At 49.5% G+C, this 15,893-nt stretch overlaps 1 protein-coding gene and 1 long non-coding RNA gene across 6 annotated transcripts; one reads left to right on the forward strand and one right to left on the reverse strand.

Annotated features, from left to right (window-relative positions):
* The first annotated feature begins 519 nt into the window (after positions 1 to 519).
* On the forward strand, positions 520 to 10,313 carry COLCA2 (colorectal cancer associated 2). Of its 5 annotated transcripts, none has more exons than XM_032359093.1 (5): positions 520 to 673; positions 2,560 to 2,654; positions 6,515 to 6,697; positions 8,071 to 8,300; positions 9,693 to 10,313. In XM_032359093.1, exons 1-5 carry the CDS (start codon positions 543 to 545, stop codon positions 10,062 to 10,064), a joined length of 1,011 nt encoding a protein of 336 aa, XP_032214984.1. In that variant the 5' UTR covers positions 520 to 542; the 3' UTR covers positions 10,065 to 10,313. The 5 variants fall into 5 exon arrangements, with proteins under 5 accessions (XP_032214984.1, XP_032214988.1, XP_032214985.1 ...); XM_032359097.1 differs by lacking the exon at positions 520 to 673 and adding an exon at positions 1,771 to 2,087 and having other exon boundaries at positions 6,643 to 6,697; XM_032359094.1 differs by lacking the exons at positions 520 to 673; positions 2,560 to 2,654 and adding an exon at positions 4,507 to 4,852.
* On the reverse strand, positions 667 to 6,622 carry LOC116599298. The gene is made up of 3 exons (XR_004289306.1): positions 6,534 to 6,622; positions 3,410 to 4,522; positions 667 to 748 (listed from the first exon to the last, which is right to left on the reverse strand). It is a non-coding gene; the product is annotated as an uncharacterized LOC116599298 (long non-coding RNA).
* Positions 10,314 to 15,893: the final 5,580 nt, after the last annotated feature.

Here is a 15,893-nt window from a genome sequence, read left to right on the forward strand (position 1 = left end):
CCTGCAACCTGGGGGTCAGAGGGACTCCCTGCTGTGTGGTACCTACTGGCTGCCAAGGTCACTCCCCAAAACCTGAGATTTTCCCTTAAATTGAAGACCAGGGATCCAGGAATTAGTCTGGTGGGCCCAGCCTGGCTCCAGGGGTCAAGAAGGGCCCCCTAAGTCACTCAGGGCTCCCAGAGCTGCCTTTTGAGGCAGAAATACAGAGCATCTTTGAGGACTCCCTGCTTTGTCTGTGGAAAGGTGGGCAAAATGTTTAAAATACAATAAAAGCAAGGCCCGGGACACAAAGGGGTCTCAATCCCTGTTTCTTTGGGCTGTCTGTGGGGTGTCTGTGTGCAGGATTTCTGCAGAAGATAGTCCCATTTTGTTAAGCCTTTGAATATTCAAATTGAAAGTATCGCGCAATCATTGATGTCAAATCATGGGTTTCTAGAGGTTTTAAATACTTGGCATGAGGGGGGAAAAACTCAAACCTATACCCGAAGGTATAAAACATTAATTCTGTTTGTCTCCTGCTCCGGGAATCTGGGTGCAGCTGGATGCTTTGTGAAACTTTAAAAATGTTGCATCTCTGCTTCTCTCCCTGCACAGGGGGCCCTGGGAGGCGCCGAGTGCCTGGAGCTCCAGCACCCAGCCAAGCGCCCCAGCTGCTGCTGACCACGATGTCCGGGTAACTGGGCTGTTCTCCTGGGGTCGGGTCACGCGAGCCAGGGCTTGCGATCCGGGTGACTTTCCACAGCTTTTCCTGCATAGAACCAGAGAGGCACAAAGTCAGGTATTGCCAAGTAGGAGCCAGGGATCCCGAGAGGGCACGGGCCACGCTGTGGCCGCTCCCAGCTCGGGGCCTGCTCCCCAGGGCAGAGGCCACGAGGCCGCCTGGCCTCTGTGGACGTCCGCGTACCCCGATCCCCCAGCCGCCCTTCCCCTTGGCCACGGTTGTGACCCTGGGATGTGGCGCTGCGGACCTCGGTGGTGCCCAGAAGCGGCGGCGGGGGGAGCTAGAGGCCTCACGGTGAGCCCGGGACTGCGGCGCACGCACCGCGGGCAGCGCAGGGGTGGGCGGTGGCAGCCCCTCTGCGGCCCTAGGGCCGCGCCCCCTGCCCCCGAGCCGCGAGCTGCTCGGGGAGCGCGGGTGGGGCAGAGACGGCACCGCCAAGAGGGCGCGCAGCCCAGGCCCGGCGGGCCAGGAGCGAGGCTACCCGGGTCTGCGCGCCGAACAGCGCCGCCATCCTTTCCCCCGCAGACCCCCTCGCTCCCCCGACCCGGCGCGGGGGCTCCCCTTGCTGCCCGTGCCTGCGCTCTCCGCAGTGGCCAGGCGCGGCGCTTGCGGCCCTGCACAGGGGCCAGGCGACGGGGCAGCCCGCGCGGTCCTCGGGGAGCCGCGGGGCCCGGCCCCTCCCGCCCGATCGCCCCGGCGCTCACTCCAGGGTCGAGGTCAGGGCCGGAGCCGCCGGCGCGCCCGCGGCCACCCCAGATGGCGAGAGCTCGCCGGCCCGGCCTCGCGTGGCCCAGCAGCCCGCCGAGTCTCACCTGCTCACTGCGGCTCCGCCGGGTCGGCCCGGGGCTGCGGCCGCCCGCTCCCGGCGCGCCCGGACTCCCTCCCCGCCGACCCTCCGGCGCCGCTCGGCCTCCCCGCGAGCCGGGCAGTGCGGCCGAGCCCCGCCAGCCCCGAGGGCGGCCTCCCCGCCTGCTGCACCGTCCCCGGAGGCTCGGCGCGCCGCCGAGAGCCGCCTGCACCAGAAAGGGAGGGGGTGGGGAGCGGCGGGAAGGGAGAGCAGGAGCGGGGGCCCGAGGAGGGAGGAGGAAAAAGATGGAGAGCGGGAAAGGCGGAGAAAGGGGGCGAGGGTGACAGGCAGAAGAGAAGTTCGGAGGGTGGGAGTGCCCCGGGCATGGTCCCTTCCCTGTGGTCGGTCTAGCAAGTTCCTCAGCGGCGCGAGGACAGGGCTCTCCAACGCGCACCCCCACCCACCCTGTCCGCCGCTCTCCCCGGGGCTGGCTTCCAGACCAAGGGCATGTAGAGGTTAGAGCCTCCCCAGAAGCCTGCTTGGCCTGGTGAAGCCGGGACGCAGAGCTTCTTCCGCAAGGTGGGGGCATCACGGTGGGGTGGGGTGGGCTGTCAGGGGCTCCTGCTTGCCCCGTGGGCCCCTTCCGGGCCCGTAATACCCGCTCCCACAAGGCAGGCTGATCCCAGAGCCCGTGGTTCCCCTAATTGAGCCAAGGTGGTGAGCTTCCCTAGGCTGCTGTCCACATTCCGGAGCAGAAAAACCTGTGTGCTATTGGTCTAGCAATAGGGCCTAGCTGGGATGGGTGGCCCCACAGATACCCATAGGTTCTGTTCCCACTAAGGCCCTGAAACCTGCCCAGCTTCTCCTCATCCTTTGAAGTTGGAGAAATGTGGGGTTCCTTCCCACCTGTCTTTCAGCATTCTCTTTGCATTCTTCAAACCTAGAAACCTGGTCTCCTGCGTCATAGCCTATAACGAGGACCCCTCCCCCACATCCCAGTCTGACATCCAAACCTACTGTCGGACCACTGACTCAGTCGCTTTTCCCCCAGAAAAACCGAAGGTGTATCAAGGTGTCCGGGTCAAGATCACGGTGAAGGAGCTGCTGCAGCAGAGAAGGGCGCACCAGGCGGCCTCAGGGGGAACCGTAAGCATCAACCCTTCCCTGGGCTCCCCACCTTGCCTTCGGCCTCATTTAACCCTGTGTCTGGAAAGGTGTTGGAGGCCACACTAAGTGCAGTCACCATCCCCAGACCTGGCCTTCCTCAGCGTCTTTATAACTTTTCTGCCCCTTACACCCCATCCCCCCACTGGAAGCCCCAAAGAACAGGTAGAGAATATCATGGGGTTCAGGATTTGGCAGGGAGCTCGTCCCTCACTGATCATAGTTGACTATAAACAGCTTGTTGGCCTGGTGCTGGGAGAGGAGCCCCCCGCAGCTAATGAGGTTGTTACGCTGGTAGGCAGACAGTGTGTGGGCCCTCACACGTGCAAAGAGAGTCTCTCGTGCAAAGAAAGTCTCTCCGTTATGTCATTTTAGCGAGCCCTTCAAGGAGACAATCTCGGTGCAAATGCCCCCTGCTTCTCATTCATATGAAACCCAGCCTCTGAGGTCATTTATCTGTAAGTCACCAGGCATAGAAGGTTCCCAGCAGAAATGGGCCATGTGTCTGCAGAAGAGACAGCTCGGGGTATAAAATCACCTCCTTTGTATGAAGCCTTAAGCTGGTCCCGGTTATCAGGAGGTGATGTGGGCAGTCCTAAGGGTACCCTGCCACTTTTTGTACTTTCTCAAGCAGACGGAGCTGCCACGAGTGCTCAGGGCAGCAGCAGAACCAAATAAACTAGGCGGGGTTCTCCTCCAACAGAGGGTAATCCATTGCTGAAAGCCCTTGATCGTACCTCTGCCGGTGGGTTGCTTGTGCGCCTGCAGGATACGACAGCGGAGCCCGTACCACCAGCGTTAGGACCTGTCCCATCTCCAGCTTATTGGCGTCCTCCCTGCAGTGGTTTTGGAGCCTGGTGCTGTTTGTGCACGATATTCGACTTTCTGAAATGAGTCTTTGTGGGAAGAGGCCAATGATACAGGGGTGGGGAGCACAGGTTCTAGAACCAGTGGCCTGGGTTTAGATCTCAGCTCCTCTGTGGTACGTGTGGATCCTGGAGCAATTACTCGGGGTCATCACCTGTGTCCACATCTTTCAGCTGGAGACGATAGGATTTTAGGAGGGTTAGATGAATTATGGCATATAAAGCACTTGTCCAAGTGCTTTCCATTTAGCAAGTACTCCATAAATGAGAGCTGTCAGTATCATGATTTGTGAAAAGCAACTAAAATTACAACCAAGCACCAAAAGCCAGCTCCCCAGTCATGTTCATTCACTCCCTTTGCCCAGAGTTTCAAGTTCAGGTGCAAGCGTGCTGTGGTTCAGCCTGTACTGCACAACTTTTACATCCATTGGAGAAATTAGTACGTAACTTTAGCTAACATAAAGCTTCCTTCCATTTGCAGAAGGTTTGTGCAGTGGTTAAAAGACAGCACTTTTGCACACTCCTTATCTCATTTAGTTCTTATAACAACCAGGTGAGGTAGACAGGTTCTAGTCCAGCTGAAGTTCAAAGTCTTAGAGTCACTTTAAAGGCAGAGCTAAAAACATGGCCAGGTTCTTCTTAACTCTTCGTGTAAAAACAAAAACACATTCCCACCTATTGGTTTCCTAAATTCATACTTCTGGTAGTCTCAACCATTAATTCCTTCAGTTCAGAGATGGTTATAAAATTAATAAAACCAGGAACAAGAGAACTGGGAAACGCCTCTGATGCAAAAAAAAAAAAAAAAAACCCCACAGGATGTTCATAACAAAGTATAATCTTTCATTAAGGAGCCAAAGCTGCTCAAAAGTAAATGGTAGAATTCTGCTTCGATGCACCTGGAGAAGTCCCACTTGGGCATGATGATTTTATGGCTGTTGGCCTCTCGCAGGTTGGTTTGGCCACCGTCCCCCTGCGAGCTAACTGCAGGAATGAAAGCAAAGGATAAAACGTTTCACTTGTGTATCTGACCAGTATCCGTTTCCTGGAGCTGTGTGATTTATCTAAGTTTTTTTTCTGAGAGCTATCAGCCCCTCCCCACCACCCCCAAGAACTAATAAAGCAGTCCTTCTGAACCAATGCCTTTTGGGGACACCTACAGCAAGGCTCACCCTTCTCAGCTTCCTGGAAGATTATATCAGCCCAAGTGCCCTCACAGGCGCAGGGAAGTAACACTGATGATTGAATCATGAGAACCAGCTATAAAACCCCTCACTCGGAACCATCAGAAGGATCTGGGATTCTAGGAAAGCGGTAAGGGTATACGTGGCAGGCAAGGACGGCGGCTGTCAGGGGACGGTGTATGCCTGCTTCCCGGTAGAGACCCCTTGGTGTAGCAGAGATGATCTCCAATTTGTTCAATGATCAAAGGACACCTCTAAGGAAGCTTCAAGGCAAGGAGAGGGTTAATGATATCAACTATATAAAGCAGGAAAGTATTTATCTTAATTTGTTATAGTCACAGCTGTACCCACCATTTGAAATCTTGAAAGCAATCATGAAGGGAAGTCATAGATTGAAGCAAATGGCAGGTAACAGACAGTCAGGAGAAAGGTGTGCATGTCAGATTTTCAAATTTGATTTTAAAAAATACTTATTTTGGCCAGATCAGTTTGTAAACAACCCTACACACACACACACACACACACACACACACTCTTTTACCTTTAGGAGAAAGGGAAACTTGAGTTAGTATTTATGAAAGGATATACGTTACCCTTCTTTAACCATTCCCATTTTTTTTTTTTTTTTTAGCAGCCTGGATGTGTTTTTATAAATTGTAGAGTGGATTTTTGTGCCGTTTTGAAACCTAAGAGAAAGGTGCCTTTCTTTGTATTCTTGGGGTGAAGGAGAAAGTGAACCCATGACTGGAGAGATAATATCAAGCAGGAGACTGTAAACAGACCTGAGGGAGATAACGCGGGTAGGCAGACACACAGACCATTCCCGGAGAGGAATGGGGTTAATGTGAGCTCAGCCATAAAGCAGATTTTTTAAAAACCCACTCCTTCCAAGTCCTTCAGCTCAAGGTGCAGCCAAATATTTGCATAAAGAGCTGGTGAAGGATTCCAGCTTCCTGGTTCATGACATTACAGCATGGATCATTTTCAAAATTAACACCACCTCCTGCTTCAGCAGCGGCCGACAGCCCCAGAGGCACGCTGTATGGGAGTAAGTACGCCTGTAATCCGAGAGAGAGAGGTGCGGTGAACTTGGCTTCCCAGCACAGAGCACGGAGCAGTGTTGGTCCCTTTAAACTTTAAAGGCACCATCTGAAATTTTTTTTTAAAGTCCTAAATTACTCAGTACAATTACCAGTTCAATTGGAAGGTACAGGCTGCTTTACTTTAAATAGTTAAAAGGGATAATCTCTTAAATTTCACTAAATCTCAGGTATTCGGGTAGAATAGTAAAAAAAAGCAACTCATACAGAGTTGAAAGACTGAGCATTACCTAGAATGTAGATAGGCTTCAGCTCACGGACGACAGCTTTAAGGACATATTTTCTATCGTTAACATTTCATAGCTAGTAAGCATGTGTGCCTACTTTTAGCTACCCGGGATTAGCAAAGTTAGGAATTGTGTCCTTTTGGGAGAACAAATTCCTAGGCTAAGCCTCCAGAGAGTATATGAAGATTTTGAAGAGAAGGATGGACTAAGTCACAGAGGGTTGGGATTAAATAAGTTTAGCTCTTATTACTTTTAAATTAAATTGTCTAATAGAAAGGCTGTTTACTGGGCATACTCGAACTATTCCATTCCTCTGCAATCTAAAAATCATTTGAATTCATTTTTATCTACACTTAAATTTAAAATTTAAGTGGGAAAAATTATTGGGGGGGAAAAACCCAAGCAAACATAAAAACTGAATGGAAATAAAGTTGGTTGTATGTAATGACAACCACCTTTTTTAAGAAAAAAGAATCTGGCTTACCTTAGAGCAGAAGGCACCAAAGTACATGGAAATGGGAAATGTTCATGGGAAAATGTCTTCACTTTCTCCTGAGAGCACTGAGTCCATGGTCATGTTCTTGCTTTGGCAGCTGCCGGGAGGCAACGGCGTCCACCTTTCAGACCCAGCCCCGCCATCTTCGGCAGGTCAGTACAACGCGTGTCACGGTTCCCTCAAAACCTCTTTCAAAAGTCCATCTCAGAAATGTCTCTCAGTGCTTGATTCAGGGGTAAAGGTAGACACCACCATTTAATTGGAATCCAACCAATCAGAAGGGGAACGAGGCATAGTGAGTCCAGGTCAAGCCCAGCAAGGCAACAAGGGCACACTTTTGTCCTTCTTTCCCGAAACGTCTATTTGCTGCTTCCTATTCTGTCCCGAGAGTTAGTTCTTTACATTTGCTCCAGTTTCTCATCGCCAAGTCACTGAACTTGACTAACAGATAGGAATTGTGTTCAGAAACTTGTTGTCCTTTTTATGGGACTGTTAGATGGAATACAGGACACCCTCAGGTTCTCGAATAATGCCTTTGCTCCTGTTGATTTAGTGTGTAGCCACTTGCAGGGGCTTCCCTCCCCTTCCTCCCTCTCTCCCCGGGAAGCAACTCAAACAACTGCACATTTTCTCAGCCCAGTTCGAATAACTGTATTACCTACGCCAGCCAGGAGGTAGGTGTTTCAGGAGCTCGCACACAAGGAAACCTGTGCTTGTGGTGCTCACCCCTGAACGTGCCACTTTCTCTTAACCTTAAGGAACCTTGAGACTTCAAGGTTCAAGTGTTCTAGTGTCATCTAATGGATACACTCTAAACCTGTCTTCTCTCAGCCTTTAAGGCTGGCGATCAGAAATCGAACCTATTTATAATAAAACAGAAGAGGAGTCTCGTTTTCAGCATTCTGCATGATGGCTAGCTCACTTATTTTAGCTCCGTTAGCATGTGAAAATATTTCCTAAGGACACATCTTTGCTTTTTGTATTTTATAGCAAGCACTACTGATTCACTTTACATTCTTGGCTTCTATTTTTATCATTTGCGTTGCCATTTGTATCACTTCTCAAAATTTAAGTTACTGAGAAAGTATGAAAAGGTTAGCAAAGCTACAAACCTAAATCAAGAGACTTGATTCCCATGACCTCAGATGTTTTCCTAAAGCCTTCCTTTTGAGAGGTGAGACTTATTTGAACCACAGATGGGATGTCGATGCCTTATAGTCCAAGAAAGTAGAGTCTTGAGCCATTATTTGACTGTGACAATTAGACACAGGTTGGACTGTCATTCTTTTATTTGTGCCCTCGTCATATTTATAGCCACTTAACACATTATTAACCAGATTTGAGCAACTGGGACTCAAATTCACTAGAGCAACAAAAAACATCCAATTGCCTGCCTGTTTACTTCTCTAGAACTTCTTAAGCCCCTAACATGGTAAAATATTCAGAATACAGTATTCTATTCAAAGTCGTAAGTGCAACTTTTAAACAAACAAACAAAATCTCTCCTTTTCCCTTTCTCTTCTAGGGCTGTATTTGGAGTCTGAACTGGTTTCTTCCACATCCAATTCCTTTCAACCCCGAGAATTTTCCAGTTGTGTTTCCTGTGAAGAAAATATGAGCTGTATCGACCAGGTGTTTGAGTCCTACCTTCAGACAGAGACACACCTGGACCCCTTGCTCAATCCCACGCAGAGCACGCCACCCTATTTCCCTGACAGCTTCCAAGCTGCCCCTTTCTGCTTTAACCAGAGCCTGGTAATTTATCTCTGTTCTTTGCAAAACCTGATTGTTGCCTCCTCCGGGGTAGTAGGCTTTGTAAAGAGGGTTTCATCATCTCATGAGAAATCACACAGACCCTGTCAACTAAGAAGTCATCCAGGAAACAGCCCAGAAGCCACTTAAAACTCAATGGGGGTCGGAGTAACCACACATGGCACGGGGCAAACCTTTGGGTACACACGATTATGATCTCCCAAGGCAGCTACACCCGAGTAAAGTGGTGTAAGCCCATAAAAAGGTTTCCTGGCAATATTCATTGAATGTTTTCAAACTGTAGTGAAGGCATCTGTGAATTGGAAATCATTGACTTAAGTGATGGTCCTTGGATCTTCGAGTTCTAGAAAAGGACATTAAGGCTTTGTCAACATAGTACCAAACTGTCATCCCGATAACGGGTTTTTGTTTCATTTTGGCACTGAGCTGGTCCCACTAACTGGTGTTTTGGGTCTGGTATAGTCATGAGAACTCATCTGAGTCTGAGACTGCTAATAAAAAAAAGAAGCCCTCTTACTTCAGAGAATTTGGATTCTCTATTCTTGGTGAACCTCACATGTTTGAAAATGTGGTATCATTTAAACACAGTAAGATTTCCATTAGTAAACACCAGTTGTTTGAGATGTCTTTTAGATACTCCTGTAGTTTTTTAAACCATAAAAAGTAAGTTTGTTTTTTTTTTAATGTACATAATTTTTTCTTTTGGTTTGTCAAAAGTCCACGTAGGTATCAGACTAAATTTTTAGGATATGAGAAATTAACTCCAAGAAAATACACACCAGACCCCAGTCACCCAGCTCCCTTCTGGGCTTCCAAAGAAGGCTTTCTCTGTAATAATTGTAGACCAGCTTAAGAGAAAGCGGAGATACATTTCTCCTCTGGGGATAAGACTTCAGTGAGAGTAGTTGTGCATCTTGGAGTCTGCCAGACACGGGAGCACTGAAGAGCCCAGTGGTACCTGAGTCTGGTTCTCTTTCCTCTCCACGGTTAAAGGTGTGGAGGAACATCCAAGGTGCCACCTGCAGCTTCTACTGTGGCCCACAGCAAGATTTGACGTGCAGGTGACTTGAAGCAGAATGGGGTTTTGTGGTTTAAGAACAAAGCGTCCTCTAAAGTAGGGTTACAACAAAGGAAGCCAGTGAAGCAAGGCGATTTATTGTTGGGGAAGAAAAAGGCAAATATAGACTAAGGTGTCCTGAAATCATGCAGTCAGCAAATAAAATTACTTCTGCAGCCCTGGGTTGGGCTGGGTGTTTTGTTGTGTTGCACTGTCCCCTCCCTACTGTTCTTACTCTTGAGTTAATAAATCCTCTCTATTCAGCTTTTTGAATCCTGTCTAACTAATCAAGCTCTTTGTTCCCTGGCTTTTTCTAGACCCCAGGATCGTCTTCGGATTCCTCCACTCTGTCTGGTTCCTTAGACTACAGTTACTCATTGGCTCAGCTACCTGCGTGTGCCCCGGAGAATTACAATTCTTCCCCTTCTCTGGACCCCAGAAACTGTGGCTATTCCTCAGAAGAGTACTCCTACTCGCACTTGCCCTCGTACACTCAGTACGACTGCTTCCCCTCTGCCGGCCCCTCGGTCTGCTACTGCGCATCCTGTGAGGCAGAACACGTGGACACCCTCAGAGCGGCGGAGTGCTTTTCCTACCCCAGCACAGACTATGTGAACTTGGCCCCCTCCGCAGCTGTGGCCAGCGAGTTCTATAAAAGGGGAACAAACTGGGACATCTGCTATAGTTAATAGCAATTACATTACATTGGAACATGGCGTGAGTATCTCGGTCCTTCGGCCACACCAAATGACAACTCGAAATGCATCCTGTTAACAAAGTATCACAAAGCCCCGTTCCTGTGTCACATTTCCAATGTTCTGATGCTCGCTTAGGCATTAGTACGAAGTCGTCAGATCTGGTCTTCGTGCCACTCCTACTTTGTATGCTGACAGTTAAAATTGTTGTAGGGAGTGTTCAGTTTTCCTTTTCTATGTAACGAACAAATTCTAATTTTTTTAACTAATAAATTTTGTATTATTAAACGTTGGCTTATTTTTTTTTAATTTTCTGATAAGAGTTTCCTGTTGCTTTGACTAATGCCAATTAATTCTGGAAATCACCAGTTACTTCTCAATATTTTAATCTCACTAGTTCATGAATTTTAAATTACTTTAATTTGGCGAGTTGCCTGGGCTGTCATAGGGACGGAGGGTAGACACAGCTGTGATGGCCGAAAGCGAGAGGCAGCCTCACCTCCAAACGAGGGTGTACATCTTGGAGCCACATCAGAGAAAGACATTTATGAATCATTAGCTTCTTGTATCTAACATTAGTCAACGAAATGTTAATATGTCCAAAAGGCACATCTTGCCTACAGCAATATTAACCCATAGATCATTCTTTTTCATGTCCAAAGTGTTGTTTTGTAAACTTTCTGGGCAAATACTTGATCTTTTTTTCTCTTGAGAACCGCCATGCTGTTGTTGATGGACCACAAAGTCTGGAATTCGTTGTTACCTCAGATTTCCAAACTTCCACGGTAACACCTTAAACACGTGCTGTTACTCATTTTTGACAGGTTGGTTGAGACCGTCGACCACATTGTTCGTGACTGAATTTCAGAGTTGACTGCCTCTGATGAATCCATTTGAACAAGCCCAACCACCGTTCAGGGTAAAGAGGAGTTACTTAAGTCAAGCACGTCAGAGTATACTGTTCCATCCTGTTTGCTGAGAGCTTGGAAGCAGAGGACCTAATCCCTGCAGTGAGTCCCTGCAGTCAGGGGGGCGTTTTCCGTGTCCCAAGCTTCCACACGATGGTGGCCATACTGGTACCATTGGTCCCGGCCATGGCTACCATTTTCCGAGCCCTCCCTGAGCACCAGAGTTGCCTTCAGGTTTTCTCAGTTCTCTCTCCTCTCACACAAGCTCCACAACAAAACTGATGGCAAAATCAGGAGTCTGAGACTCAGAGAAGTCAAGTCACCCACCCGATGTTACCCAGTCAGGAAGTACCCGGGCTTGGGTCTGAAGAACACCGGAGTTGTGCTTTGTACTCACTCTCTGGAGGTGAAAATTCTGAGCCGTCGTTGGTGGAAGACTGCTCTGGAACCTGTGAAATCACCCCCCACCCCATGAAACTCCCAATTCCTCCTACAAACACAGGTGTGTCCCCCACACAGCCAGTCAGAGCTCTCCTGAAGGGCCGACTGTCCACAGATATGAAGGTGCCAAGCACGAGAGCTGAGGCCCCCACTCTGGGGACTGAGGGAGAGAAGCTGACAAACCACCACCTCTGTGGGCCTTGTTCTGTCAGGAAGCAGATAGGCTTTCAAAATGACATGCCTAATTGTCACCTCCCTGGGGACTCCACGAAGGCTCGGGCAAACAGAACAAGTTGCAACCTGCCTCCTGGGATAGTTGTGCCCAGGAAATAAAACAATCGCTGCCTTTCTGAGATGCCAATAAAATGAAATTTTTTTTAAGAGTTTCCAACTAAATGGAAACGGGCCTGGCATCGAGAAACATCTGTTGGGACAGACGGAAACCGCGGCATACCGTCTGCCCCACCCCACCCCAGCTGTCCCCAGGGACAAAGAGCAGAGAACCCAAAAATGACCAAGGGTTGACAAAAAAATCCTTTTCCTGTTGCCTGCCTTTCTCTCTCTCTCTCTTTCTTTCTTTCTTTCTTTCTTTCTTTCTTTCTTTCTTTCTTTCTTTCTTTCTTTCTTTCTTTCTTCTTTTTCTCTGATCCTGTCTTGCGCCTTCCGGATCCGGTATCTTGCAGATCTCACAGGGACTGCTTGCTCCGAGCTTCTTGTTCTTTCTTTGTATGTCCCTTAGTGTTGGCCTAAATCTAGTTTGGAAAAAGATTCAAAAAAGACTGTGACACACGGGCTAACATAGCTCACGACACCTTAAACTGGCCCTGAAGAACTGGCCAGATATTTGGGCCAACAGGTCGACCGCACACGGGGAGGTGAATGAACACGGCCCGCCGGTCTCCCAGGCACTAGCGCTCACACCGAGCAGCTTGGAGCCCTACAGCAGCAGAGAGAGCGTCGCCCGCAGTGCTGGCACAAGGCGGAGGGGCTCTCATCACCGTGTACGGCTGCAGAAAATCTGTGTACACAGGCATGCCTGTGCCTCAGAGTCAGAAAGGAGGATTCAGTAAGTCTGTGTCCAGTAGGATTTCTTTAACTCTTTATTTTGAAATTTTAGGAGATTACAAAAATAATGCATAACCTTTATCCAGCTTCTCTCAATGGTGACTGGGCCTCGAATAACTATCATCTAATATCAATACCAGGAGGGTGACATTAGTACGATGCTAACCAGACCATGGATATCATTTTCTTTACAGCATGCATTTATATGTTGTCGATGTCTGGAAGTTTCTATGAATAAGCATCAGTATTTTTTAAACTCCGCTCCCCCAGAAGAGCCTAATACACAGCCAGGGCTGAGAACCAGTGGTTTTGTCCAATCGACCCTTATTCCACCGGCGAGGAAACGGAGCCCAGAGTACCTAAGTGACTTGTCCAAGGACACCACTGTCTCTCAGCAGGGAAGGCAACGAACTTTCTCAGTCCAAAGATCTTTACCGTACGTGCAGTTGTTACAAGTCAACAAAGTGTTATAAAAAAGAGCAGATTGTCTTAGGGTTGAAGCAAGAGAGGAAGGGGCATGTGCCTCATTTTTGAGGTCACTTTAAGGGACACACAGAAAACACAACCTTGGGTAGCTCTTCCAACCTCATCAGGTTGTTGACAGGCAATTGTTTCAAAATTCCACAAAAGCATGGGTCTCGGACAATAGTCCACATCCCCCCACATTCATTATGGGGGCGGGGACCGCAGGGTGGTGTCACATGGGCATTCTTCGACTTTCTCTCTGCGTGCCTCCTCCTTTCTTCGTGCTGCAAAGGGACTTTGCATGTTTGGGGACACACGCCAGACTTAAAGCCACCTCTTCTCTGTCTCTGTCCTCTGTCCCTGAGCTGGACAGGTGGGAGAGATTGCCTACTTTCTGCGGCCCTTGGTGTCTCCACTTTGAGTGTTTTTTGGCCTGAATATGGCACAAAGATGTTTCCTCCTTTGCCCGCTGCCTGCTCCCACCCGGTGAGCCTCCAACTGCTCCCTGTGTCCCACGCGGCACGCTCTGCGAGCAGAAGCAGACGAGCCCTCCCGGAGGTCTCCTGCGGCTGCTTTCAGTCTCTCTGCTGAGGGTTCTAAGCGCTCCTCGCAGCCGAGCTTTGTGAATGAGAAGATGAAGAGGATGAGGTCTGTCCCCCGATGTTCCTCAGGGGCCAAAGGAAGGAGCAAAGCTACAATGGGCTTGCCTGCCCTTTTCGGACACTTGTCTTCTTTCTCGTGGAAATGACTGGAGAAGCAAGTGCTCCACAGTGAACTGGAGAGGGGCCATCTGCAGAGCACGTAACTGAGCCGTCCCCTCTGGTCCGCCACAGGCAGCCCGAGCCTCGGGCTGCCCGCCCATTCCACGGTGGGGGGAAGGTGCAGCCCCTTCCTGCAGCCCAAAGGGGAGGAGTAGGAGTCCCACATCCCAGACACTGACCCCATCGTCTCCACACAAATCAGGAGAGCCCAGACTTCAGAGCCCTCGAGCCAGACAGACCTGGGTTTGAATCCTGATTCCGCCACTTACTTACTCTGTAATGTTGGACAAGGACCTTAACCTCTTTGGGCTACAATTTAGTGCCCAAAATGCACAAATCACTGGGGAATGAAACCTACTCTCGTTTTGTCCTGGGGATAAACTGGTGGAATGTTATTCTCCTTGGTCACAAGAGGCTCACACCACAGGCATCATCCAGGGAGTCCAGTGAACGTGGCATGGCCAGGCCCTCCAAGAACCTTTCCAAATCCTCTAAGTTATGACACAAGGGCCATCCTGTCCTTGGATAGAATGGGGATTCTAGGAACACCATCAAAGGCACAGATGTCTAAGAAGGGTCATCTTCAACCCTTTGGGAAAGCCTCTCCTGCCTTTCTGGCTTTTATGTTTTCTCTGCACTTTAGGAGAAAATCATGCTTCTGCTGACATCAGTGGGTCACAACTACAGATGGGGTTCCCCAGCTACTTTGGGTCCACCAGACCACCCCTCTGCCCCTGTCTCACTTGACCTCCCCTCATCAACCAACAGACTGAGTATTGTTAATTCCATTTTATAGACAAGAAAACTGAAATCCAGAGTTGGAGTCAAGTGCCCAAATCAGTAAGTGAGAAGACCATAATTCAAGCACAATCCGTCTAATCCCACAGTTTATGTCCTCGTCCCCCAGGGGAGGTCCTAGATGCTCCTAGAGCAGAATTCTCCTGAGTGGGGAGTTTGCACTGCTGACCCTGTTTCAGGTGTCCAAGACGATGATCTCCATCCATGTTCAGCATTGTCCATCAGCAGAATGAGGACATCTTTGATTCTGGCAACAAAATGCTGCATTGGAAACATGCAGAACGGAAGAGCAACCGAGACTTTGGTCAGATTACTGGGGCCTCTACGGGAAACGGCTCCAGTATAGCTCCGTTTCTCGTGATTCCTCAGAACTGTTATTTTAAATGTCCTAAAGCGCAATCAGAAGGCCCTTTTAGGAAGCATTCTCCAGAAGAGCCTGGGGTCGCTCTTCCACATTCCAAAGACATTAATTGTGCAGCTACTGTGTGTAAAATGCTGCCCCAGGCTCTCCGCAGGAGGAAAGGCCATGAAGACACCGTCCCTGTCCACAAAGCCTCCCAATGCTGCGTGAAATTCTCTTCCAGAAAATAAGCCAGAAGAGACGCAATCATGGAAGTGCCAAACAAAAACATAACAGAAATACAAGTGCCTCGGACTGGCAGGAGAAGCATTTAGTGACCGCCGGCCGTTTTCCTTCTTCCCCGCGGTGATTGCGCGCAGGTAGCTAACGGCGTTTGTTGAGCTCTGCACTTTCAAGGACCTCTTCCAGGGAAGTGACTCGGGAAAGGCCAAGACTGAGAACAGGGGAAGCTCAGTGGGCGAGATACTTGAAATGTGCCCGGGGATTTGGTTTCAGCTCGATTTACTATTGGAAGGAGGCGTAGAAGACAGGACCAGCCATCCAGGGCGGCGACAAGCAGCCATCAGCTGTGGAAGGTACCCCAGCGGCAGCTTGAGCCACAGCCAAGGAGAGCAGCCCAGAGGTGGGGAGAGGACAGCGGGGTCCCTGCCTTGATCTCCGCAGCACGGGCACAGGCCACAAAGGACACGGCCTCACTGAGAATGAGGCTGACACCTGCCTCTAGAAAGTCCCTGCATGTGCCCGGTGCGGTGCGAGTTCAGACATGGTCCCTAGCCTCGCGGAGCCCACAGTTTTGTCAAGGAGGCAAGTTGTCAAGAGTAGGGACCAAAATCAATGCCTAGAAAGGGGGAGAGCTGGGGACAGAGAAGCTAGAAAAAAGGGAAATAGAGGAGACAGAGGAAGTTGAAGAAAGGAAGGGAGAGAGAAAGAGAAAGCGAATGAGGGAGGGAAGGGAGGGAAAGAAGAAAAAGGGTACGGAGTCTATTCCGAGAACAGGTCCCGAATACAGACCGGACAGAAAGGG

This window comes from Mustela erminea, chromosome 9 (assembly GCF_009829155.1).
Source record: "Mustela erminea isolate mMusErm1 chromosome 9, mMusErm1.Pri, whole genome shotgun sequence".
In the NCBI taxonomy this organism is placed as follows: Eukaryota; Metazoa; Chordata; class Mammalia; order Carnivora; family Mustelidae; genus Mustela; species Mustela erminea.